At 30.3% G+C, this 25948-nt stretch overlaps 2 protein-coding genes across 2 annotated transcripts; both read right to left on the bottom strand.

The window, feature by feature from the left end:
- Positions 1-5253: 5253 nt before the first annotated feature.
- LOC132739722 (uncharacterized) lies at positions 5254-9620 on the bottom strand. The gene is made up of 3 exons (XM_060727510.1): positions 9468-9620; positions 7163-7388; positions 5254-6779 (listed from the first exon to the last, which is right to left on the bottom strand). The coding sequence occupies exons 1-3, from the start codon at positions 9617-9619 to the stop codon at positions 6606-6608; spliced, it is 552 nt and encodes a 183-aa protein (XP_060583493.1). The 5' UTR covers position 9620; the 3' UTR covers positions 5254-6605.
- An 11274-nt stretch (positions 9621-20894) lies between these two features.
- On the bottom strand, positions 20895-25034 carry LOC132739729 (uncharacterized). The gene is made up of 3 exons (XM_060727517.1): positions 24327-25034; positions 23333-23558; positions 20895-22989 (listed from the first exon to the last, which is right to left on the bottom strand). Exons 1-3 carry the CDS (start codon positions 24497-24499, stop codon positions 22816-22818), a joined length of 573 nt encoding a protein of 190 aa, XP_060583500.1. The 5' UTR covers positions 24500-25034; the 3' UTR covers positions 20895-22815.
- Positions 25035-25948: the final 914 nt, after the last annotated feature.

Genomic DNA, 25948 nt, shown 5'->3' with positions numbered 1-25948 from the left:
TAGAAATAACTTGTGTTAGGTGATGTTTAATATAGAAATCTCGACTGCTTCCTTTACTGTAATCATTAATCATATGCAATGCTTTTATGATAGCACCACTGTTCGAGAACAAGAATTATAAAGTTATAAAACTGAAGTAGCTAAATAGCAACATGGTCATAAAGTCGACCGGTTTTAGGTAGATGATTTATAGATGCAACACTAGCAAATATAATATCATATACAATGCACTGCAATGGAATGTTTCCTTGTGTTGAATCAAAGAGAGAATGAGTTAATCCTACGTTCTTGACCATATTTTGTAACAATACTAGTATTTAAAGTATGGCTTACAAGGAACGCCAAAGTAGTTAAACGATTAAATGTTTCAATTGAATTATACATAAGGCCTAATAAGTTATAAATTGAAGGAAAACGAAATAGCTGTTCGAGCTAGATCAAACAGATGCTTGTAAAATAAGTAAGTTTAGAAGTTCAATATTTGCGTCATATCTGTCATGTAAGTCTCTATATAAAGTTAAATTATCTCTTCGGACGACCTTTGAACATGAAACCTTCTGACAACATACACGACCAAAGCCGAGAAGTGTCTATGATTGCTAGCATTTTAGGTTCGAAAATGACGTTCATATTACATTGCTTAATATAAAATTATTCATTTAAACATATTTTGCTTTGATTTTCGAGGAACGTATGTTGTGATAATTCCCACTTCAGATAAGAGAAAGGGAATGCACATACCGCTACCAATTCCTGATGGAAGAAATAAAACACGCAAATTTTGAATGATGCAAAGAATTGTTTTCAACAGAAACAGTGGATGCATCAAATAAATAGATTCCGTGAAACAAATTGTTATTTGAATAAAATTTTCCTGTAACAATTTAATGCATTAACATCTACATCTGTAACAAGTATTACACTTTTAATATAATTTTATTTATTAATTAAAAATCATGTAGTGTTACAAAACAAGAGATGATACAACGAAAGATAAAAAAGTCAGTTATTAAAGCAGCAATTATATGTTCATAAGTGAGAAACGTATGAACCAAAATTCTTATTCATCAGGTTGATATCCTTATTTTTGAATTGACATAACTTTCAGACAATGTAAGATATTGACATTTTATGAAAATCCGAAATTGTTGAATGAAAGACAATTGATTTATTTCTTGCTTTGTTCTTCAAATCATACATGATTAATGGTTAATTCAAGTTTGTTTATTTTTAACCTTTTCACATACTTTTGGGACTGCGTCTGATAATGTTACATGCTATTGCTGTAATGTGTGAGTGTATGCGTGCGGGTGAATGTGAACGTCGTTTATCAATATCAGTCAATGTTTTGAATTGAATGAATAAATACTATGTAATCAAATGTCTGTCTGCTATGGAAAAGAATTTTTAATAAAAACATAAATTTATTCTACAAGCAAATCTAATCGTGTTTGTAATACAAATATTTGCATACCGCTGGATGCGTGCAGACATTGTTCAATCAAACTTTAATTAATGTTTATGTCTCGCAATTTGACTTTAATTTGCTTCTGTTAGAAAACAGAAATCCAAATGTATTATTTGGTATGGCAAAACAGATGCTATTTCGATAGTTCAATTACGATAGTGTAAACAATACACAAAAAGAAGTTCCGCATTAAAAAATTGTTTTCATGATAAGAGTTCAGTAACTATTACGTTAAATGTTGTCTTTGGGAAAAAGGTAAAAAAAAGTCGACTGTCTCCATCTTTGTAAAAGGGGAAAAGGTCCGCTTAGTATTTGTCATCGCAAACACGCTCGTTATTTAAAAGAAGTTGGTGTATTTAATTAAAACTACTTTATGTTGTTCAAAAATATGTCATGAGTTTGGGAAGTGTTATCATGTACCAATTGTAGTCTGTCTATGCCATTTTGGTGATTTAATAAGAAAAAGAAATCCTGTATGCTTTTTAGCATACTTGAAGTTGAAAAAAAAGAACGCCCTCTCTGGTTGCATTTTTAATGTTGCTATCTGTAGCACAAAAAGTTAAACATATTTAGGCACGATTATATAATGTTTACACCACTATGTTAGACAAGTCGCGTGTTTTAAATGACGTCATTCCCGCGCGCCTTTTGTTCTAAGAATGAAGTCATTTTGCCGTTATGAATAAAGTTCAAAAATCATACGCTACCTACTATAAAAGACAAGTGCTAATGAAAATACTAGCTTTATAAACCGTCCGGTTAGCTCACTAGGAAGAGCGTTGTACTGTGAATTGGGGCGATTCTGGTTCGATTCCCGGACGGCGCAGGTCATTTTCTTTGTGATTGATCATGAAATACTTTCAACGGTCATTTGCACTGTACCTCTTCTTTGGCATGTACAGAAGTTTCAGTTCCTTGTGAAAGTGAAGGTACTAGTCCTAGTAAACTACTTGCCAGCCTGCCCAGGAAGGATGCGGTGGTTGAACTGTGCTTTGGTGAATTCAATGTGGCTTACTGTCGTGATCCGGAGTGAAAACTACTAACACCACCACCACCAAATACTAGCTTTTGAAATTTCGTTCCAAAATATCATTAATTTGTAATATGCAAAAAAGAGAGAAAGATTCAAACTCCGACTGCCGTCACAGACAGTAATATCAAGCTCTCGGGTAACTGTTTAGCAGAGCCTCGATACCACCATAAACAGTTACCCTCGAGCTAGTTATTCCGGTCTGTACCGGCAGCCGGTGTAAGATCCTTATATTCATGTACCTTTTGTACCGTTGCACTATTGCTTCAGTGAATATTAATTCGACATGCAAATGTATATCATGTATATTGTTGCGTTGACTATATACTGATTAAATTAGTTTTATTTTACGTGCACTGGGTAACATTAAACAGTTCAGTACAACTGACTAAAGTAAACAGAATCTGCAATCATCATCAATCATGTTGTCATTGCCCTTGAGACGTCTCGTTTGAATGAATTTCGTCTTATAGCATGTCGTTCATTTACATAATAGTTGTATACAACAATTTGAAAATATCAAAGCTATAAAATGATAAAAATCACAGCAAAAAATAGCCTTTGTCTGTACTAAAACTGACTTTAAATTGGATTGTCCCATTCATGAAATTTGCGTAAAACTTTGCTACAGATTGTACTTGGTCTTAAGAAATTTAGCACACTCAAGGTAAATATTCTTATTGTTATCATTTTTATTTTTGTTTGTAATAGTCCTTAAAACATAGACCTGGAAGTGTAATTTCAAATGGTTTATCATTTTACAATATTAGCTTTGTTGTTACATGAATTTTGGCCTACTTTCACTTTGGACCCACATAGTGAAAACAAACATGGCTGACAAAACAGACTCACCTTAAGTATTATAGTATTGTGATCAGTATAGTTGTCAATCATAAATGTAACGCGTATAATATTTATTCTACCAATAGATTATTAATGCCATTGAAACAAAATTTGGGGAAAAAACACTTTGAATCATATCATTCATAAACACAAGAACATCACGATATTAAATGTTTGTTTCGTGAGTGAAAAATAAAGTATTGCCGTTATAAAGAATTATAGTATTGTATTTTACAGTACCTTTTACAAATATTGTTGCGTCATATAATAATGCATCGGCAAACTAAGTCAGTTAACATGTGCTGAAAATTGTCAATCATTTATCATTATATTCTGACTCTATGGTAATAGTAAACTCTACTCAAGTTATATACACATTTATAAACAAAAATCAAGAAAAAGAAACAAGCAATTTATGTTACAGTTTAATCAATGGTACATTTAATGTCTGCAATATTTTTTTCAGGTGATTAGACGTGGAAAAACATGGCAGCAAGTTGTATATCGATTTTCTGTACAGCAGTGAAATAAAAGTGAGAAATATGAGCATATGACCATAAATGTCATCTGGTTAGCACGTTATTACTTGGAGACAATTATAACCTAATTATTGAGTTGATAAGATTTGATGGTAACATTTGAAGAGTTGTAGGCACCTGCTAAAGTCTAACACAGATTTTGCTCTATAAATTAAAGTACTTCTTAGGATTTCTAAAAGGATTTATTAGTATAATCATGCTGGTCATTGACAATATTTTATTCTGAGAAATAAATAAATAAATAAATAAATAAATAAATAAATGAATGAATGAATGAATGAATGAATGAATGAATGAATGAATGAATGAATGAATGAATGAATGAATAAATGAATAACAACAAGAAAAATAAAACAGTTAAGTTTTCATGGAAATATACGAGTTTTATGTAGCTAAAAATTGAAAATGTTTTTTTTTATTGACAGAAAAACTTTATTTTGAAAAAATTCATTAAACCTTGTAAATATCTCTTGATGTAAGAGAGAAACGGGAGGAGCTGAGTTGTTATCGTAATTTCTAATGATAAGAACGTTCCAGAACAAGCTATTGATATATTAGTTGTAATTTATAACTTTATTTTTGCATACCTGTCGACACGTTTTCTTAGAAACGCTCAAGAAAATAAGCGTTTAAATCTATATGTATGCATTCCTAGATTATGTTTAATTTAAAATAATAAAATGTTTTATAACTAAATGTATTTTGGCTTACACATATCAGAAAAAAGGAAACCAGATTGTGTGTTGTGAAATTTACAGTATACAAATCTAGGGAAAGATTGAGCCCTAGTAAGCATCAATCACAGCAAAATTACGTAAAAATTGCAGACTCGGTTTAATTGTATCTGCACATGAGGGATAAAAAAAATGGGGCAATATCCCCAACATCCCGCTAGGACCGGCTTTAGCAGTACTCAGTTTTCAACACCACTTAAACGTGCGTGAATCATTGATCCCAAAGGATAAAAAATACAATAAAGTAAAATTACAATAATGCACATAACATGAGTTATCATTATCAAGTTATTAATACGCTGTTTCTATTTCCACGTCATCATTCTTTGTTTACTGTTCCTTTTTAATAAATAATATTTCAGTCCTTTTATCTTCTGATTTCTTATATGGTAAGGGCTGAAAAAAAAAAACATATATCACCACGATATCTTTTATGCATCATTTTTACGAAATGCATTAATTTTTGGACGTGGCATAGGAAGCGATGTAAACTGTTATGACATTTATCATTTTTAAGTTCAACTTTCACCTTTATTATATCACTGAAGTATTAATGATGAGAATTAAAATGGAAATAACCCATATTTTCTTTTATTTCTTGTTTAACAATGAAACATATTAGTCTCTGGGTTTTCGTTGCATTTTCTTTTTATTTCATACTTAGACTCCATCATAATCCTTGCAAATATGGGGAATATAATTATATACAATATTAAATCTTGCTCGGATCACATAATAAGATTAGTGATATATTTAGTTTGATATCAACATCAAGATCTATAAAAATTATATGAACATTTCTCAACATAACCAAAAACCATACATATTTTATTAATTTGTATTAGTTTATTTTCAGACCTAAAATATGTTCAATTAACAATTAACTGAACATTGCTTTTGAGAATGTTTTTGTTTTATAATGTCATTCAAAGTCAATCATAATGTTCATATTAACGGTTATTTACGATCTTTATAATTAACAAATTGATAGAACTATATTTAATGAAATAGAAACGCCTGAAATGAAATAACTTATTTTACTGCTTTTTTCAATAATATTGTTCAGTGGATTTAATGAGAAGGAAATGATTAAGTATCAAATTACATTCTCTTTGTTGATCTTATAAACATCTTAGTTAAGAAGATCGATAATAGTTGTCCGTTGATAAGTTTTCAATGAAGTTTCAATGAAAATCAGTAGGTAGAATGTAAAAATATAATTTTGGAAAATTGTCTTAAATGAAACAATACTGCCCAACTCTTTTTATCAAATAAGCATAACCGAAGCGTGTACCACGCAGATAATTGAATTTTCATTTAAGTCTAGAAACAAATCAGACAAACTGTAAACGTATTTTGAATAAATCCCGTACAACATTTACACTTGGATGTGCATAATGCCGTTTTAAATTTACAAATACATGTATACGCAGAATTAAACAAAAATATAATATAATATTTTTGGTGCGACATAAGCACGATTTGAGTTTAAAATACATTTGACATACGGCCAATTTTGTGCAATAAAATGATTATTCTGGGGGAAAATGGAGTGAGGGAATGAAACGATATTGTGCACTCAAGTTAACGATCCATACCCCATGAATACAAATTTCAAAGGAAATATTTCCATCTTCTTCCTGAATAGAAAAAACATCAATTTAAGCCCTTCTATCAGTCATTGATTTACTTCTTCTAATCTCATCTCTATGTTTGAACATTTAATAATTATAACATAACGTAGACAATTATGTAGCTGTGGAAGACATATGTTAAAAGATAAGATGTTGTAATGAATGCTTGTTTTAATATATTTATACAATCAAATAATATTTAACAAAGCCATTAAACTGGTTTAAAGCAAACAAATGGCATAATGCACAAACTTATTTACAGATAATAAAGAAATAAAATCAGATAAGGCTGCTAATATTTTAAAACACGACTGCAAAAATGTCACATTTTTTCCAGTTCTAATAAACATCACAAGGTTATGTCGTTTCCTCCACAATATACTCTTTATGACAATGTTTCGGTTCTTTGTAACCTTCTTTCATGTAGTAAATTATTATATCAAACATTGTTTTCCAAGCGTTCTCTAAGTCATCACACCAATGGTCCTCAATATGGGGTTTGATTGCATTCAGAAAATGAGGTAATATTATCTGGAACAAAAAAAAAGACAAATGTGACTGAACTGTTTTGTTATTATTGTGATGAACATTCCGTTGCATGTTTAATCTAAATCAATGAATTGTTCACTATAGAATTTCAAATTAAAATCCGGGAGAAAAATAAAAATAGAGTATAATAAGTGTGTGAGAGCGTAACTGCATAAGCTAAAATAAAGCAAGAAGTTAGGAACCAACGCATTAAATAAAATATGTTTATTGATCCGAGGCTACTTATGACTTCTAGATTTTTAGCACTTAACTACTAAAAATATCAGACAGTGGATGCGTTATATTATTCTTCTATGTATAAGTTTCCCCTTTTTAATAGGCATATTCAATTTGGATTTTCGTTCAACCCAATCAGAAAAAAATACCTGTAAATAATCTTGTGGCACTTTGTACAGTTTGTGATGTGCCCCAGATTCCTTGAGCAAAGTTATCAAAGCAGTAGGCTCATCAAGGCGGGTTATAACTTTATCTATTGTTGCCATAACTCTCAGTGCATGTTGTCGAAGTAAACCTGCACGTTTCAGTTCCAGCAAGTTTCGACCTTTAAACTTTGAAAATACGTCCATCAGCTCTGGCCTACTTTCAAACATACTGAAAATCCAATGCAGGATACATTATGAAGATATCTTTAATAGAGATTTCTTTAACATAATAGTTCATTCAAAAACATTTGAAACTACATATCTATATAACAATATTCGTATTGATATATCGTATAATGCTAATTTAAAAGAAGTTATCTACTACGATATAGAGGATATTGAATGAGTTTAAGTTCAACACTGAATTTATTGCACGAGTCGAATAAAATTATATTATGCGAGCCTCTGGCGAGCATAATATTATTTTTTTCAACGAGTTCAATAAATTCAGTAATGAACTTACACGAATTTAATATTTTTTATCAAATACCCAAAAGAAAGACTATTTAAAGTGAGAAAAGAGCCATTTTTCATTATAAGGCATCTTTACACTATGTTTGTATAACGCTTATGACGTCACGTCAAAATTAAATATCCCTATCAGAATATTACATGATTTTCATATCGCTATCAGGATAAAGAAAGTTGCAAGTCAGCGAAGACACGTGGCCATATTTACAAAACAGCGTTTGTAAAGTTATGATCAAACAATAGCAAGGCTAGATCACTAATTTCTTCAAATTTGTCGTTAAATATAAAGGCCTTGACATTTTTGTTCTTGATTCAATAAGAGCACACCTGCCTTGCTGCCATATCACTATCGATAGTTCATTTTTACAACAATAAGTTCAGTTTTATTAATAAAAGTCCATTTATAAAAAAACTGCTAGATCCTGTAACACAATTTTTCATGGCTTTATTTCATAAATATGATGCTCAAATTAAGATTTGTCAATATTGTAAGTTCCCATAAGCATTATTTATAAAGATATTTCCCAATTTAACATTTCATATAAATAAAGGGAGGTAATTAGAAATGTATTTTCTATCAATTTTAAGTCAAATTTTCCAATAAGAAATGAATGCATGTAATTTATGGATTAAATATAATGTGCACACATATTTGCAATACACATTTTAAATTTTCTTCACTGTTTGAAAATTGTTTTATTTGCATAATTATATACATATATAACTTTTTGCAAGTGTGGTATACACACAGTAACAATATCAATCACAAAACATAAAGGATCTTTAAAGGTATTCAATTTAATATTGAAGCCCCCCATTCAGTAACCAAATTTGAATACATCTTAAAATAAATTATCATATGATCTAAATATAGCTGCAATTTCATTGGTTCAAACCGTAGTCAACAGAACTTTTTAGGGAATCATATTCACTGGGTGAAGTATCATATTCACTGGCTGAATTGGATTTTCCAAGTCTAAAAATAGATTGAGACTCATATTCAATGACCAAATATCGTAGCCTGTTGAATTACGCGTGCTTATTAAAAATAATTGTTGCATTTTGTTCTTTATGGAATATTTCTCGATTCAAATATAATTACTTCACTTTTATAGTTAAAGGTTACACCGCAATGATGAGTATAAACTTGAATTACCTTTGTGGTAACTGTTGCACGCCTGACCGAAACAGGTGGGAGTTGTAAATGTATACATAAGGTTGTACTTTCTGTGATTTTTTAAAAATTCTTATAGCCTAGCTATTCATATAATAAAACAATACTTGACTAGTGTGCCATCAAATATGATGTGATATTCACCGAAAGAAAGTCAATATGTCATCTACCGGTGAATATCACATCATATTCAATGGCACACTAGTCAATAATTGTATATTATTCTAGCATGCAAAGTTGCAGAACTTTGCTACTTTTAACTTTGCTATTATCATTCTTTCTAGAAACTGAGAAAGACAGGTTTCGTTAAGATGTATTCGTTAGCATTTTGATATACATATCAGCTGAATATTAAGTAATATCATATTAAAGTTGGTATGCATAAAGTAAATGGTACAATATACTGTGAATCTTATCATCAATCACATTTTAGAACTGCCATTTACAATATGCATTTAGGTTTTAAAAACAATTCATAATAATTAGCAGAGTTGCAAAACAAATTGAATTTCAACAATTGTAATAACATTGACTTAATAATACGCACTTACTAAATAATTCGATATTATTATTCAATATTTTTAAATAACACATTTAACAGACCTGACATAAGTAATTACGCCAATGTTAGCCACATTGCATTTCAAAATCCGCCAATTATTCCGGATAGCAGCTTTCTGGGTGTCGGACAAAGTCGGTGGACAATCTAATCTGTCGCATTTATGTCCAACCTTTGAAAGTTTCCGCCTCCACATTTTATCATCCCATTTCACGAATATTCTAAAGACATTACAAATATTAAATCTATTGCACTTAAATTAAAAAAAAACAATAAACTTTGATAAAAGGGTTCAATTCAGGTATTTTAAAAGATAGAATACTAATAAATGGGATGGCTTCTATTTTCACAGTTGCATCAATTCAGTTCGCATTGACTCCGCATCGCAATACAAAGCTTACATATTGTTTTGTGTTCATGTTGTGTAACTTCTTTTAAAATATATAATCCAATGCTGAGTGGCATTTCAAAGCTTGATTAAAAATTCCTATTTGCGAAAAGTCATATTATATGCTTATATATTGACAATATTTCTAGCAACTAAAATACACAACTGAATTCAACATTTATAATCTAGTATCAAACTAGTCAACTGCCTGGCTCGACACATGTCTTCATTTAGAAATATCGCAGTGTTTTCTATCATAAACTGCACTAATGTTGTTTGCGTCAGTGATTTCGTTTAAGCTAGACTGTTAATTTACAATCCGTTTTCCGTTGCGTTTTCCACTCAACTACAGTTTGCTCTATTGTTATGAGCGTTTTGTTTTCGATGTAAAGAAGACGACCGTATTATTGGAATTTCACGAGATCGCTTCACGTAAAGCAAAAGAACAAGATCCTGTGAACCGTGTTATAATTCAAGTGACAAAAATATACAGTGTATTAGTATTTGAAAATATAAGAAAACATCTTATATATATTTAGTTTTCATTTGTGATTACAAACAGACATCAAAATAAGTGTTTTCGGGGCATTCTGAGAATATAAAGGCGATGTAAGAGACGACCGTAATTATTGGAATTTGCGAGATGTTCACGTAAAGAAAGAAAGATCTTGTGAAAGCGTTTTAAGAGCAGAATGTGTAAGATCATTTCGACATGACATTATGGTGATTATCCCTAAGTCTGCAGTAAAGTTTGGCATACGACTTCAGATCTCCCAATAGAATTTTAACAACGATTCGGATAAGAATCATTGAAACTCATGTTGAATATGACATGCCACATATTTCTTCTTCCGTTCAATCAAACATCGGTATAATTTTGTTTAATCTAAAGAGGAATAGAAGAAATATTTTGCATACATAATATATTTAAAGTGACATAATGCCCATCCAAAGACAGTATATGGTATATCATTGCCCTTTAAATTTTATCTGCTGCTTTGGAATAATTTAAAATTGTTTATTTTTGTGAATTTTATTCTTAGAGACGCTTGAACTAAAATTCACAAAGCTTGTCCTAAGCTTACGTAACTGCCGCCCTTAAAACCAATGGTAAACATTCTTAAAGTTAATTGCTGAAGGTTTTATAGCTTACCAGTTGCTTACAAATACGAGGGGTGTTTCAAAATCGATGTAACTTTTGTGTTTTCTCTTTGATATAAGTCGTTTAGATCATTTTGACTTGCCCTGCCCTCAAAGAACACCCCCCCCCCCCCTCTACCATAATGTACGTTTTCAGCCGATCAATCCACTTTTTGAAACACTTTTCCTCTTTAATGGGTATACTCTTAAGATACTGGTAATTGGCACAGCCCAGAGCATTTCTTGATTTGTAGTTTTTTCCAGACAGATGAAATTTTAGTTTGGGGAACAAGAAATAGTCACAGGGATAGGTCTTGTGAGGGGGAGGACAGTGACCGTTTCCCCTTCAAATAGACGTACTCCGTTACAATTCGTGCCTTATGAGCTGGCGCATTGTCGTGCAAGAGTCTGAGGTACTTCAAACCGGTTTGTGGGCGGCGGCGTTTATAGTGTTTCTAAAGTTAGCATAATACAAGTCTCTATTGTATTTGTCTGTGTCAGTTTTACCTTTCGGCACAGGAATTTGCACGACTGGGCCCTTGTTATCAAAGAATATTACATACAAAACCTTTCTCACAGTTCGTAGTCTTTTAGCAATGCTAGGGCGCCTTGCGTTTTTGGTGGCCCGGATTTGATAGGGGCATTTTCGCATTTTCGTAAAACTTCACTCATGTTTCGTCACATGGGACTAAATTAACGAAGGCCTTTTTGCTGTATTTCGGGTATTTTTTCAACAAAAGTTTGGCCATTCAACTCTGAAGGTCTTTTGGTCGTCAGATAGTAAATGTGGTATCCACCTAACATTAATCTTACTAAGCCCAAGATGTTGTTTCTTAAAAATGTAATGAACACATGCTAAGTATGTCATTCTAGCTAACTGCCTGACAGTGTAATTGCGTCTTTCCTCAGGATTTGTCGAACTCTTTTAATGTTATGTTTTGTCGTTGTTATTGCAGGGCGGCCTGTGTGAGCAGCATCTTTCAGCTGCTGGTGTCCCGACTTCAATCAACCAACCCACCTACAAATAGTCATATACGACCCTCCAGGTATCACGCTATCGACTTGTATTAGATCTGAGTTCATATAGCACGATTTCCACGAGATAGAACCCGAGTAACATTGATTTTGGAACACCCCTAGTATAGGCCAAAAACTATTTTAATATAGCTACGCCAAAAAATTGAATGGGGTGTACATTTATTCGCGGAAAATATTTGCATTAGATTGATAATTCAGGTTAAGATAGTCTGAATAATGCATTGAAATATTTTGTACATTCTGGCAAAATGAACAAGATGGCTATGGTGCGGAACATCCTTCATTAAAATATGACTGAAATTTTAACATTCAATGTTTAAGGTACTTTGAAATTTCATTCTTTCTGTATCGTTGTTAATGGATAATTCATAAATAAATATATTTAACAATTTGACACATATTATTCAAGCTATTTAACAATTTATTTAAAATGGATTGTTAAATGGTTGTTTACATGTTTAGTATTTGGATCTTCAGTATTTATTGACATTTATTCGTGCTTTTTTATTTTATATTTTGTTTCCAATCATGTATTTTGATAAGCCTCAGCTAATGATATTTTGCTTTAAATGTTTTAATAAATTTATACAATTTACGTTTTTGTGATATATAATAGAATAATGATGAAATTGAATAATGTTATGATTGCAAGTCTTAAGTAGAATATAGCTGATCAATAACATAAGATTAACGATAATAACAAATAAAGAGTAGACATAACTTATTCTCAGAGGAATCATTTATTTTGTTAAAAGTGTCTTGCACATCATTAAGCCGAGTATGAAAGCATTTAATAATTTACTTTCAATCGTTAACCGCCATTTAAACATTCCTTCCTGGGATTGTCGATGTAAATGTCTTAAGCATGTAATTCTTATTATTGAATAGAAAGCAAATTAGCTCTTAAGTGGTTATCACAAGTTTTGCAATGTTCTTTGAAACGAAGTAGATCACTGCGCTATTTTTCTCTGTGCACCATACACTGCTTATTATCGAATGACACGCACTTTATTCTACTTTATTTACTAAACGCTTGTAGTTATTTCTACGTCTTTGTAATAAATAAATGATAACAGCATATAGAAAAAAGTGCATGGTATTATATTTTATATTTCACTATATATATTTTTAGCACCATAACCGTCCAATTTGATTAATTTTATTTGTTTTTATATATTTACAATCAACGTTTATATAGACATGTTGCTATCATTTTGACATTTGATGTACAAGATAGATAACGTAAAGCTATCTGTTTGATAGAATATGAAAGACAATAGTATCACTAAAGTTGGCACAATCTTAGGGAAAAGTGCATGTATCTTACTGATGGTTCGTTATGTCTAACAAACAAGTTTCTCTAAGAACCTACTGTTTGATAATTTTTTATGTTATATTTGAAACTTTATACATCTTATTGATATTATTTGTCAATATCTTTCTATAATATGTGTTTTATAATTTATTTTTATAAGAACTGAGCTTTGTCTAATAAATATAAAAAGTGGTTTCTCCTATACTTAATATATCTAAAGTATTTCAGCACCATTGAAGATCCTGGATGTTTTAATTAAGGTTGTTACCACACTTAGGTAAAATTTTATAAATTTATATAATTATTCTTCTAAAACATTTTTCAAATATCGAAGAATATGTAAAATATGTACTGTAAATATTTTCTCCGTTATATGTAATCATTTAACTATATGCTTTGTTATTGAAAAATTTGACTTAGACTTTAAAGAAAATAAATTTGTAATGATCTTTTATTAAGTTAAACATGAAATGTAAATTCGGTAATACCTTTACAAACAATGCTTTTTGGAACATCCAATATTGATGAATCTTCATTTGAGCATTATGTGTCTGTGTGTGTGTGTGTGTGTCTGTGTGTTGGTGCGTGCGTGTGCGTGTGCGCGTGCGCGTGTTTTGTAACAACTTTACAATCTAGAACAATTAAAATATTTTGTAAATGAGTAGTAAGTAAATATCAGTTGTGAGTGCATTGTTGTATTTGCACAATTATTGCACGTTTCGAGCTCTTATGCATATGGTATAATAAAGAATGCCGATGGGTCCCAGCGATTAATTAAAAACATTGGAACGTTAAATGGTGCATTATTATACTTAAATGCAAGAACTTATAGTATCTATTTCAAATTTAAAATGCTAATAAAGGGAGTTGATAAAAATGCGTTGAATTACATTGAGCATAGAAGTAATTATCATGAGGTCATTTGGTTTATTTACGTCATATTGCGTATAAGAATTTCTTTTTATGCTGTCCATATATCATGTATTTATGCACTTGCCTGCCTAATCTTTTTGATTGGGAAATATTATGAAGCGAGTTAAAATGTAAAATATAGTTTTGTTTTATATTTATGGTTTCAATAATGACAATATGAAATATAATTTTAATATCCGTTGTCTATGGAAATTGTTTCACGGTGTATTTTTAACCTGCAACTAACCTAGAGCCATATCGAATGACAAAATAAATTTATATGTTATATAACAAAAGACCGTAAGACAGGACATCAAATCAAAACATACATTCTTTGATAAGTCTTAAAATATGATAAACAAGATCATCAAGGAAAGGCGGCGTTCAATGAACGCAGCCCCCACCCGACCCAGCAACAAGAGTCAGTGACAAGGAGCCCAGGAGGACCCCAAACAAAAACAGGAAAGGGCATAAGGCAGAGTACGGGCAGGCAAACCACTATCTAAGAAACTGATAAGGAACTAAAATAAACAAATAAATGATTGAATATTAGGCCCATAAAGCCAAAATGCACAGGGGAAGGGGACACGAGACCCGGGGAGGTTGGGGGTGTAAATAGAATAGATAAAAACTAGGGGCAAAGGGGTAGATTCTTACCGTAGACGAGAAAACAACCAGAGACACAAAAGTGTCACCGAACAGTATAAAACAACATAGACAAACATTTTAAAGTTTAATTTATTAAAATTTGGCAGGATTTCTCTAAGATTTGAATACATAAATATGCTTAAACGACATGATGTAGTAACTATTTTTTTTTATTTCAAATTTGGATACGTTTGGAAGTCATCTATCTCTTAAATGTTAACATAAAAGCAAGCTCATGATATAATAAATAGAAACGTTTATCTAGCTACATTTAAGGCCGTGTCTACACCTATTCAAGTTTCTTACATGTCACATTTAGATAAGCTAAATAAATGGCCCTTTAAACATTTTTTCAGGCACAATTTTTACTGAAATGTCTCATTAAGATAGCCCAGGATTTATACCTTTGTCTTTGCAAGACTATCATGTTTCTGTAAAATATGTGAAAAAAGCGGGAAAATGATGCAATTAGCTAAAACAGAATGGAGTTAATGAAATCCGTTCATTCTTTTTTAAAATTGAAAATATGTGACAAAAAATTATTTTGATGCAAATTCTTTATTTGAGGAAAGTTATTCACTAAATGAACAAGATCATTTTAAATCCATTTTGACTTTACTTGAAAAAGAGCTCTTTTTTATTTTTTTACAATGTAAATTATTTTTATTTTTTTTTTTTTTTTTTTTTTTGCTCTTCTGTGTATCAGCGTATTGGTTTGTTCCTTTGACCAAGACATTGTAATCATTTAATGAAATTCAAAGGGCATGTACACTAAATCAACAACAAAAAGTCAGAAAATAATAAAAATAACAGCACTATCAAACCTTCGGGCACATGTTTTGTGTCAAACCGGTGTTATCAGTGTCTTGACAGCCAAAAACTTGTAGAAAAATAGAACGTGTTCTAACTTTCTTGCAAGGAATTATCTTCTTGGATGTCACATAATTTCTCTTTAAAACTCATTCAAGTAGGGTGTCTACACTATCCAATACAAGAGAATATGATACTTGCATTCAAGACTTGGATAGGTGTAGACGGGCTTTAACACATGAAATGAATTATTTATAAGAAAAATAGCTCTATATCTATCTAGACAGTATTATATTGCAAAGGAAATTAAATTCTTTATCAAGCGTAATTTCCTGCTTGTAACAGCTGATGATATTTTACTCAGATTAAATGTTAATGCATATAGTATATCAAACAATTGTCATGCTAAATTACGTCGCTAAGATATTACTCGAATACCTTAATCCAGTGCACAGGATATGAAAACAAGCGTTGTTGATCAGTTATCTACAGTAAATTTACTGCTGTTCTATAAAGATTAAAGATCATTTAGGTGTCGGATTTTATAAACAGTGCCAGCGTATCTCGATTTTTCCCTGTCGTAGTCTTTCTTCTTTCTATAACATAATCTCACTAAGACACTGTTCACACCATCCAAACCAATCACCCAGCCTCATGTGAAGTGAAATTTCAATGTTTGGGAAAAGATCGGACTGAAAAGCATATTGATTTTACTTATATAAGCAAAACACAGTTGATAATCAACAAGCTTATTTGACAGCCACTTATTCGTGAATTGTGGTTTTTGTTAAATCTCTGAAAAAAATATCAACCACTCTCAGGTTTAGCTCATTTACATTTATGTAAGTAATATATGAAAGTATTATATTACTGAATTCTATATATTATTTAGATTTTTGCATTATTATTTTTCATATTTTTTTTATTTCTTATTTTTTGCATACGTTGTCGCTAATGAAAATAAAACAACCTGTGTTCACAAAAGAAATATTATTTGATTATTGGTGCAAAACGTTGCTTTATCATAATTCTTATTTCCAATTCTGTAAAATTTACCGAAGATTTTAAACATTTTATAATGTGTGCAAATGTTTGTGTATCTCTTAATCACATACATTTTTCAAACTTATCCAGTAATTTTACTATCAACAATGTTAAGCAGGTTATACATATCGCTAGGAAACAATGGTTGCAATGCATTATCTAAATGGTAATATAGTGGAAGTGAGGTGACAGATGTTGAATTATTGTGTTCCATTCATTCTTGTCATTGCTCAATAAAATGTTTACGAATGAAGGGGCGCAACTGACATCCACAATTTTGTCTGCAAGTGATTTATTATGTTTTTTTTAAATAAACACTGGCAATAAGGAGGCACTCAACCATAAAAGCGCTAGACACTGTTAGCATTGAGTCTTATCAGTGGATTATTGCTTTGAATGGTCCAGTTTTTAGATGCATGCTCTTATAAGTTGTAACATGCAGGGGAAATGCTTCTTCGTCGTATCACATAATTAAGATCACCTGTCATAAAACTAACGTAACCATTTGGCACTATGCGTAGCTTGTCATGTGTCTTTCCAATATGGGATATTTCCTTATCTATCGTTGATACTCTAAACCTTTAGAATTTTGTCTTAACAAACCAGCACACCCATATCCAATCCGATTACTTTCAATTAGGAAAATACTTCCATCATCTTATTTTTAATTTTAAACATACTTCAATAGTGTTTGTAAAAATATACAAAAGATAATAAAATCAAGTATCCAGGAATAAATATATAAAACTTGTATTTGGTCAAACATATTGGTTTTGTCAGCAATGACCTGTAACTGTCAGTTTACAAGAAATTATGTGGGAGTTAAGTTTCACAGGGATTGAGATAAAATCTGGTGCTATTTTAAGCATAAATTTCAGCTAGTTAACAACATTCGGTGTTAAAGATCTTATTCAGATACATACAACGGAAACAGTAGCTATCGTAATATCTAATGCTAGAGATAAGAACATTCCAAAGCAAAATCTTGACATATTAGACGTAAATCATAGCCATTTTTGTCCTTGTTAACGTCGAATCATTCAAGAAAAGAAAGGAGCTGAGACAGATCCACACAGAAGCGAGGTTTTGTGTTTTAAGTTTTACAAAACTTAATCTGATGATAAATTGTTAATGAAATGTGAGGCTATATATAATACAATGTACACGGAAATGAATTTCCATTTGCGTTCTCTTTTCTTTCAACTTCATTCCTTTGAGTGCTGTATTTAAAATTAATGATTTGCTATTTATTAAAATAAATTCTATCTCGCTGTATTGTATAGTTATTTTTCAACTTTACTTGTTGATCTTGTTTATCATATTTTTATTCATAAATCCTGTTTTGAAATAAAACTCGTTTTAGATAGTACCATTGTTCAACAGTTGTCAAGTTTACAAGTCAACCGGATCGTTAGAAAACCAAAATGAATAGAATACATTATCTAAATTTTAAATGACAAAACATTTGGTTTTTAAAAGTTTATTGTATTGCTCATTTCAGAAAGTATGTACATCGGTTTTAAATTTAATCATGTTGTACGTCAAAACAAATGTAAAGAAATTGTAACTTTAATCAATATTTACAGGTTCGAAATAAATGATTGGTAATTACCTTTGCATGAAAATTGTCCTGCATGTTTTTGAGCAACATAATGAACTGAGTGCAGTGTTTCAACTTAAACCGATTAGACTTCAAATCATACCTTCTTGTTTGGATAAAATAATATGTTTATCTATTAAAGAATGTATTGAATTGTGCAACATTTCATTAAGATGTTAAATGTGCTCAACATTTTACTGTTTAAAATGGGGTTATCTTAAAATGCTACCACTACGAATATTTAAAATTCATTAATCAAAGCAGGTAACAGATAGTTGAAATAATTGAAATCTGTAAAAAAAAATACTGAATTAAGAATTTCAAGCATTACGATGGCACATGTCCTGCAATGTGTTTAAAACAATGTCGAAACATTACTTGTATTACACTGACTTCTCAAGCAAGGGAATATATATGCAGATAAAATATTAGACTGATACGTAAGCAAGTTGTCATAGGTAAGTGGATACTCTATTTTAGTAGGGATAAGTCTTGATGCAGTGCTTATGAGACGAAATTATCTTTGATTACAAGATAAAGCAGCTTTCATAATGATTGTAGCATTCATTTTCTTTTCTGCTGCTAATGAATGAGTAATTTTAAAAGTAAAATATGGAAATAAATGATCAATGTCTGATGTATTGAAATCAATATCAAACTCAAATTTCCATTGTGAAGTGTTCGTTAAAACACACAAAAATAAAAGCAGGATTAAAAAGTCTAACAATAATATTTTTGCTAATGTAATGTCATTTCATAAAATTGTGTAGCTTAATAAATTATTCTAAACGTTTTCAAAGGGAATCAAAATAAACATATATGTACTAAAATATCATGAAAATATTTGAAAATATTTATTGTCGTGAAAAAAAGTCATTATTAATAATATTAATCCGTTTGAAAACGATATTTTTATCAGCGTCATTTTTTTAATCACTGTTTTTCTTTTCAACGATATAAAAGTCCTAGAAAGGAACCTCGTAAATGGCTTTCTAAGTATCTCATGTACAATGTTCAAAAGCGATTTCGGTGTGTTTTGGTGTTATATAACTTAGAATCTAAAATAACAAATAACGCATAAACATAAAATGCCTACTTAATATCATATAATCCATTTAGAAGCACGTTAGTATACTCACAAATCAGAAAATACGGACCTGTGGTAAAAACCATAAAATAGAGATAAATTGCATACAATCATGTTTTATGTTTCCTGTGTATGCGAGTTGATCGACATCTGGTTCGACAATTTTATATAAACATGTTTTTATAATAAACTACGGAAGTAAATGCCTATCTCGTAAGATTGATGTGAATGAATGAACAATTATATGTAATGATATTGCGGGGGAACCACGATATGATATCAAATGAGTTATTTGATTTAAATGCAATTTTGAACACGCAATATTTCACTGAATCTGTTTTTATTTTACATTATTAGGAAGTGCATGCTAGATGGTGTCGCACAATGCACATACTTAGATACTATCTGATGAAAGTCAATATTATTCCATGATTTCTTTCCAAATTGTTATTGATATCCATATTAAAATGCTTTTAAAGATATTGCTTAGACAAATCAAATTGATTAATCATTACTCATCCCGATATACATTTATATAGAAAACTACTACTTATTTTCCTTATTAAATTACTGGTTTATATTTTTCGTGTCTGAACATATCTTAACAAACATAAATTCGTTAATACATTTTGCGTTTTAAATTTAATATCTACAGACATGAACTTAATACAATTTTCAGAAACAATTGAGTAAACAAAATTATATTTAGTAGCATTATCTAGTGCAAACACCTTTTTAATTTTAATGGATGAATGAAATAAAGAAAATAAAGGTGTGCCTTAATAAGAGTTTTGAATATCCAAAATACACTGTCAGTCTTAATTTTGTTACATGAAAATCGCATTTGGAAATGTTATTTCGCACGTAGTACTACACAATACACCTTTACCACCGATTATTACTGATTGTCGCAAGTATTGCATTTCATAGAAATTGAAACGAAAATAGTCAATACGAGGTAGGTCAGGGTCATAATAATATCAACATTGTGTACGTTTTTAAATTCGTAATTACAGCATTACATATCAAAATGAAGTATGTTTTTTAAATCATTGCCAGGGAACGTGAGCTACCACTTATTACCGTTTATAAGAACCATAAACAAGCTCAATAAAACCACAACGGTTTTAATTATGGAACTTCTTTATAGGTTTCCATTCTTCACAATACTTGTATATATCTATATTATGTTAGGTTTGATCTTGTGCAGTTAATTTTAAAGTTCATTAAATTAATTTTGATGTATCAGAGAATTAAAACAGTGTGATGAATCATATAAGAGTTTCATAACTAAAGTGACTTCAAATGTCAGTCTTTCATGATAATTATACACTTTAATACCTTTCATGATATCCTATACCTCTGCGTTTTGGCATGACGATACTTGAAATATTTTAAGATATATTTATATTTTAGCCCTGACAAATCAGTTTTCAAACACATAAGCATTGTCTTATCAATAACACATTTATTTCAATAATAAGGAAAAAACAGGTAACTACATCTTTTAATATTCACATTTCACTTTTCTGTCATTTTTTGTAAACGTTTAAACTAATCCAAATCTTTCCACAAATTAAACTACCATTCTCAGAAAAACTGTCTACAGTCAAAAATAGATGAAATGATATCGAGCCTCGGCCAACATTCCCAAAAACTATAGTTTGGTTGAGTCAGTCTGGTACAAAAAAACAACAAAACATATTAAACTATACCTTTTATACATTTAGTAAACAGTTTACGTTATTCTTTATATATAATTTCAATCAGTCATTAGGGGTTTGCTTTAATTCTTCAATAACCTTTTATTTACAAATACTGGAAATAAACTATTCTGGCTAAGATCAGATTAAGATAAAATTGATCTTTGCGACCTGGATGTAAAATGGGAAAACACATTTCTAAACGAGATGATTTCTATGGCCAATTAGTTATAGTGATGTGAACATGTGCTTATTTTATTTTTTTTTACAGAAATAGTACAATAACCTATGCTAAGTGATGGGTGATTTGAAACCAAATAAAAATAAAACAGAAACACTCTTTAACTGCTTTTTTAAGTGTTATCGTGTAATTTGAGAATCTTATTACTTTAAATATCTCATTCTTAATTAACGAAACGTTTTAGAATTTCAAGTATTTTTTTGCAAAAAGCAATATTTAAAACGTTGCTGCTAAAGGTTATTTTAATTGAAAGAACTATATTTAGTCTGGCATTGCCAAAAAAAGAACAACAATTACTTTCCCCGCTGTTTTCATTAACCATTCAAAGGACAAAATATAGAGTATAATAATATATGTAGAGTTGTTATGCTATGCATCAAAATCTATATGCATCATTGCTATGAACAAAATCAAATAATGATGAAAGTTCGAAATAAAAATCTTTTATTATAAAAATTTAGAAAAAGTAAACCTTTGAAAAAAGTAAAATATATCTCTTGAGTCTATTATTCTGACATATGTTTTATACTTTTAGTAGTTTTATTTTTATTTAAAAACAAATAAACGGATATTGCCATTATCCTTAAAGGACACTTTAATTAATTCCGTTTTGCTTAACTATTCAAAAGACAAATGTAAAAAAAATTAAGATCCCATTTTAAGTACGTCTGGTGTAAATGGCACAATCTTCTAGGTAATATTTATCAATGATTGTTTCTCAAGAAAGCATAACTATATAACAGTCCTATGACTATACATGTATAACACGGGTTTATTTGGTTATCATAATAGTTAACCATCGTCGGCTATTATCTAAAATAACATCGGAAACAATCTGGAGTGAAAGTAGTTCTACCACGTGGTTTCAGATGTAAACATAATGTAAGACGAACGTACATATAATTAACATCCAAAAGAAAATTAAGACTGTTTCGGCACAGTTATGATTAAAAATATGACTGACAACCATTTCTAATTTAAATATACCCACTGCTGTAAAATTATCAACAAATGCAACTAAATGTCAACAGGTTGGCATTTTGTACTTTCGGTTTCTACAACCATAATAATTGATATACAAGTAATGTATTGTTTGCTTTTGTATCTATATGGATTAATTTATTTTAGGTGGGCATTTACTTGATATATTGGAAATAAACTCGTCAACATCTACCAGCATTAAATTATTATTTGTTTACATGTCTAGTTTCTTAGCGTAGGTGAGACCGAAATACCTTATTCTGTGTATTCATACTATTGTGTTCGGGGTCTTTATCCGAAGACTAACGGAAAGGGCCGAAAAGTTGCGATTGGTTAACAGACATGGTAAGTTAGTATATAATGCACATATTATGAGAGAAAACAATTAAAGTTGTGTGCGCTAACACAACATTTTATAGTAAGTTTCAGTTTCTTTTGTTATTTTCTCACTTGTCCCTTTTTCAGTTTGAATACACATCACAAGCTTATGTCGATGACTCCACAATATACTCTTTATGACAATGTTTCGGTTCTTTGTAACCTTCTTTCATGTAGTAAATTATTATATCAAACATTGTTTTCCAAGCGTTCTCTAAATCATCACACCAATGGTCCTCAATATGGGGCTTGATTGCATTCAGAAAATGAGGTAAAATTATCTGAAATAACAAAATAATATGATAATAAACATGAAGTTTACTTAAAGTTTACATTTCAATTATAAACTTATTTTGGCGTATTAGAAAAATGCGCGCAAGGTAAACAAAAGTTTCAACTGAAACTAATACGGGAGAGTTATTAGAAACATTATAAATTGTTAAAACTAAACTTCAAACGAAAGCTTGTTGGCAAATGGAACATGATGGCGTTATATTGGTTTTATCGTCACGTGATATGAATACGTATGTTCCCTAAAATGCTAAAAGCGTGTTGTTCTACTTATTAAATGAAAGTTTGTCTCTTAACATGAACTAAGTAAACTAATTGATAGGCGACATATACCTTTAAATAATTTTGTGGAACTTTGTAAAGCTTATGATGTGCCCCAGCTTCCTTGAGCAAAGTTATCAAAGCAGTAGGCTCATCAAGTCGGGTTATGACTTTATCTATTGTTGCCATGACTCTAAGTGCATGCTGTCGCAGTAAACCTGCTCGCTTGAGTTCCATCAGGTCCCGCCCTTTAAACTTTGAAAATATTTCCAACAATTCTGGCCTACTTTCAAACATACTGAAAATTGAATGTTTCCAAAATGATATAATAAAACATCTTCCATGCCTCGTATGCTGTAAGCTAAAAGACACCCATTGTCAAAACTTAAAGTAATATTAAAAATGTACAGATGTGATAATATTCGGACATTTAAGAAATTTATACATACATCTGACAGAGGTTTTTGGTTGCTGAAATTATTCGATGAAAGGAAATTTGATTTAGAAAGTTTGTGTTGTTAAACATATTATTCAGTGCTAAAATATTATATAGTTAACATTTTTTGGCTTTTCTGTAAATGTATAAAAAAATAACCGTGTTACATATTTTGTCTATTCATTATATATATTTTAGTTTTCACAAAATTTAAGAAAACAAGAGCCGTGAAATATACATAAAGGGTTTTTAATACAATTGTTCAGATACCAGGTACTTCCACATTTACTTTACAATGATGGACTAATATCTATCAGAATGACGTAAAAGCAAATTCTAATGCATATTACTAATTTAAAGCGTAAATGTCAAACTTTTGCAAGTCACATTTTAGCAATTTGATTCAAAGGATTTCCAGTTAAAAGATGTTTTGTTTTTATCTTACCAGCTTATTATCAAATTAGATCGGATTTAGAAGAAGAAAAGGAACAGAATTATATTTAAACAGTCACGTTTTTATTAATAATTTGATTATTGATAATTATAATAAATACAAACAGTCGTCTTTGGCATTTTGAGTTCATTCTCTTAAAAGGTATGCATGTTTATTAATGATAAATATATACAAACCTGACATAAGTAATTACTCCAATGTTCGCTACATTGCATTTTAAAAGCTGCCAATTATTCCGAATAGCAGTTTTCTGCGCATCAGACAAAGTAGGTGGTCCATCTAAACTGTCGTATTTATGCCCGACCTTTGACAGTTTGTGCCTCCACATCTTATCGCATGTACATCCCATGTTTCATATTTAAAATTCAAATCATACAACATATAATTGATTTAAGTACAGATATATAACATTTTATTCCTTAATGCAAACTAGATATAACAACTGCACTGTACTTGCAACGCTCCAAAGTCCACGAAATTACAAAATCAATGATTATATGAATCTTTAGAAATTCGTGGTTTCTAGATCATTCGAAGATACATTATTGAATGCTTTATTCGAAATTGAAATTCCAAGTTTGTTACAACATGTTTCGAGATCTTTATTAACGTCAAGTAACAAAAATCACTTTTCTGGCAAATAATATATTTCCATTTCCAATCCGTAGTCAATACGGTATCCTATATTGAATTTTATCTTTAAATATTTTGTATATTCTCTGCCAGCTATCATATGATGTTCCTTTGTGCCAGTCATATTATTTATTCATGGTAAAAGTTGGTGATCCGTTTTCCCTAGCATGATCAACTTAACTATTTCCACTACAAAAAACACATCGGTTATTATTTTGTTTTCTTCGATGCTAGTCCATGGTATTGGAATTTCTCTCTAGAAAGAATGGATGCAACCGTTTTATGCGGAGCAAACATCAGTATATAACAATATTACAATAATAACAAGTACATTGTAAAATGGTTTCCTGCGGTGAACATTTTAATGATATAAAGATATTTCATTTAACTATTTTCAACATTATTTCTTTATTCTTAATGCAAACTAGATATTTAACTGCAGTATTGCAACGTAAATACGAATTTAAATCATGATTATATGAATCTTTAAGAAATCGTTTTCATAATCTTCAAATACATATTGAAGTTTATTCCAACTTGAAACAGTAAAATCGAGATTTTATAAAGTAGAAAAATCACGGCAATTAGTTTCTTTTCTTCAATAGGTTATTCCTAATTTAATTGATCCTTAAATTTTATATTTCGCGCTATCATATGGTCACGTTTTTAGCAGTTCAATAATTCATGTAAAATTGGTGACAGTTTTACAGATCACTTACTATTCCATGTACCGAAAAACACAGGTTCTCGATGCTCCTGTCCATGGTCCTCAAAAGTGTAACCGTAGCGAATACACTCGTCTAAACATGACCAGATAATAATAAATGTACAACATCGTTTCAAATCTCCAGAAATGTTTTTACTAGGAACTTCATCTTTCTTTAAGTTATTTTGATTTATGAATCAAAGAACATTCCGAGGAATATCAAAGTTTTCTTGTTCAATGACACGAAGGAGAAATCGCAATATAAACATGATTATAGTTTAACTAACCGTCATGATAATAACGTCCGTAGATATTAACGTCTTTTGCATATAATAATAAAATATTTCGATTAATTATAGTACATAAAAAGAACTGAAACTCGTTTAAAGAGGGTTTAAAACATTTTTTTAGAATACCTACTTGTTTAAATTAGTTTAAGAAAAGCCTCTTCTTAATACA

This window comes from Ruditapes philippinarum, unplaced genomic scaffold, assembly GCF_026571515.1.
Source record: "Ruditapes philippinarum isolate M1 unplaced genomic scaffold, ASM2657151v2 ctg781_1_1_1_1, whole genome shotgun sequence".
Lineage (NCBI taxonomy): Eukaryota > Metazoa > Mollusca > Bivalvia > Venerida > Veneridae > Ruditapes > Ruditapes philippinarum.
Note: the sequence above shows the minus strand (reverse complement) of the source record. Positions and strands in the feature narration are given on the sequence as shown.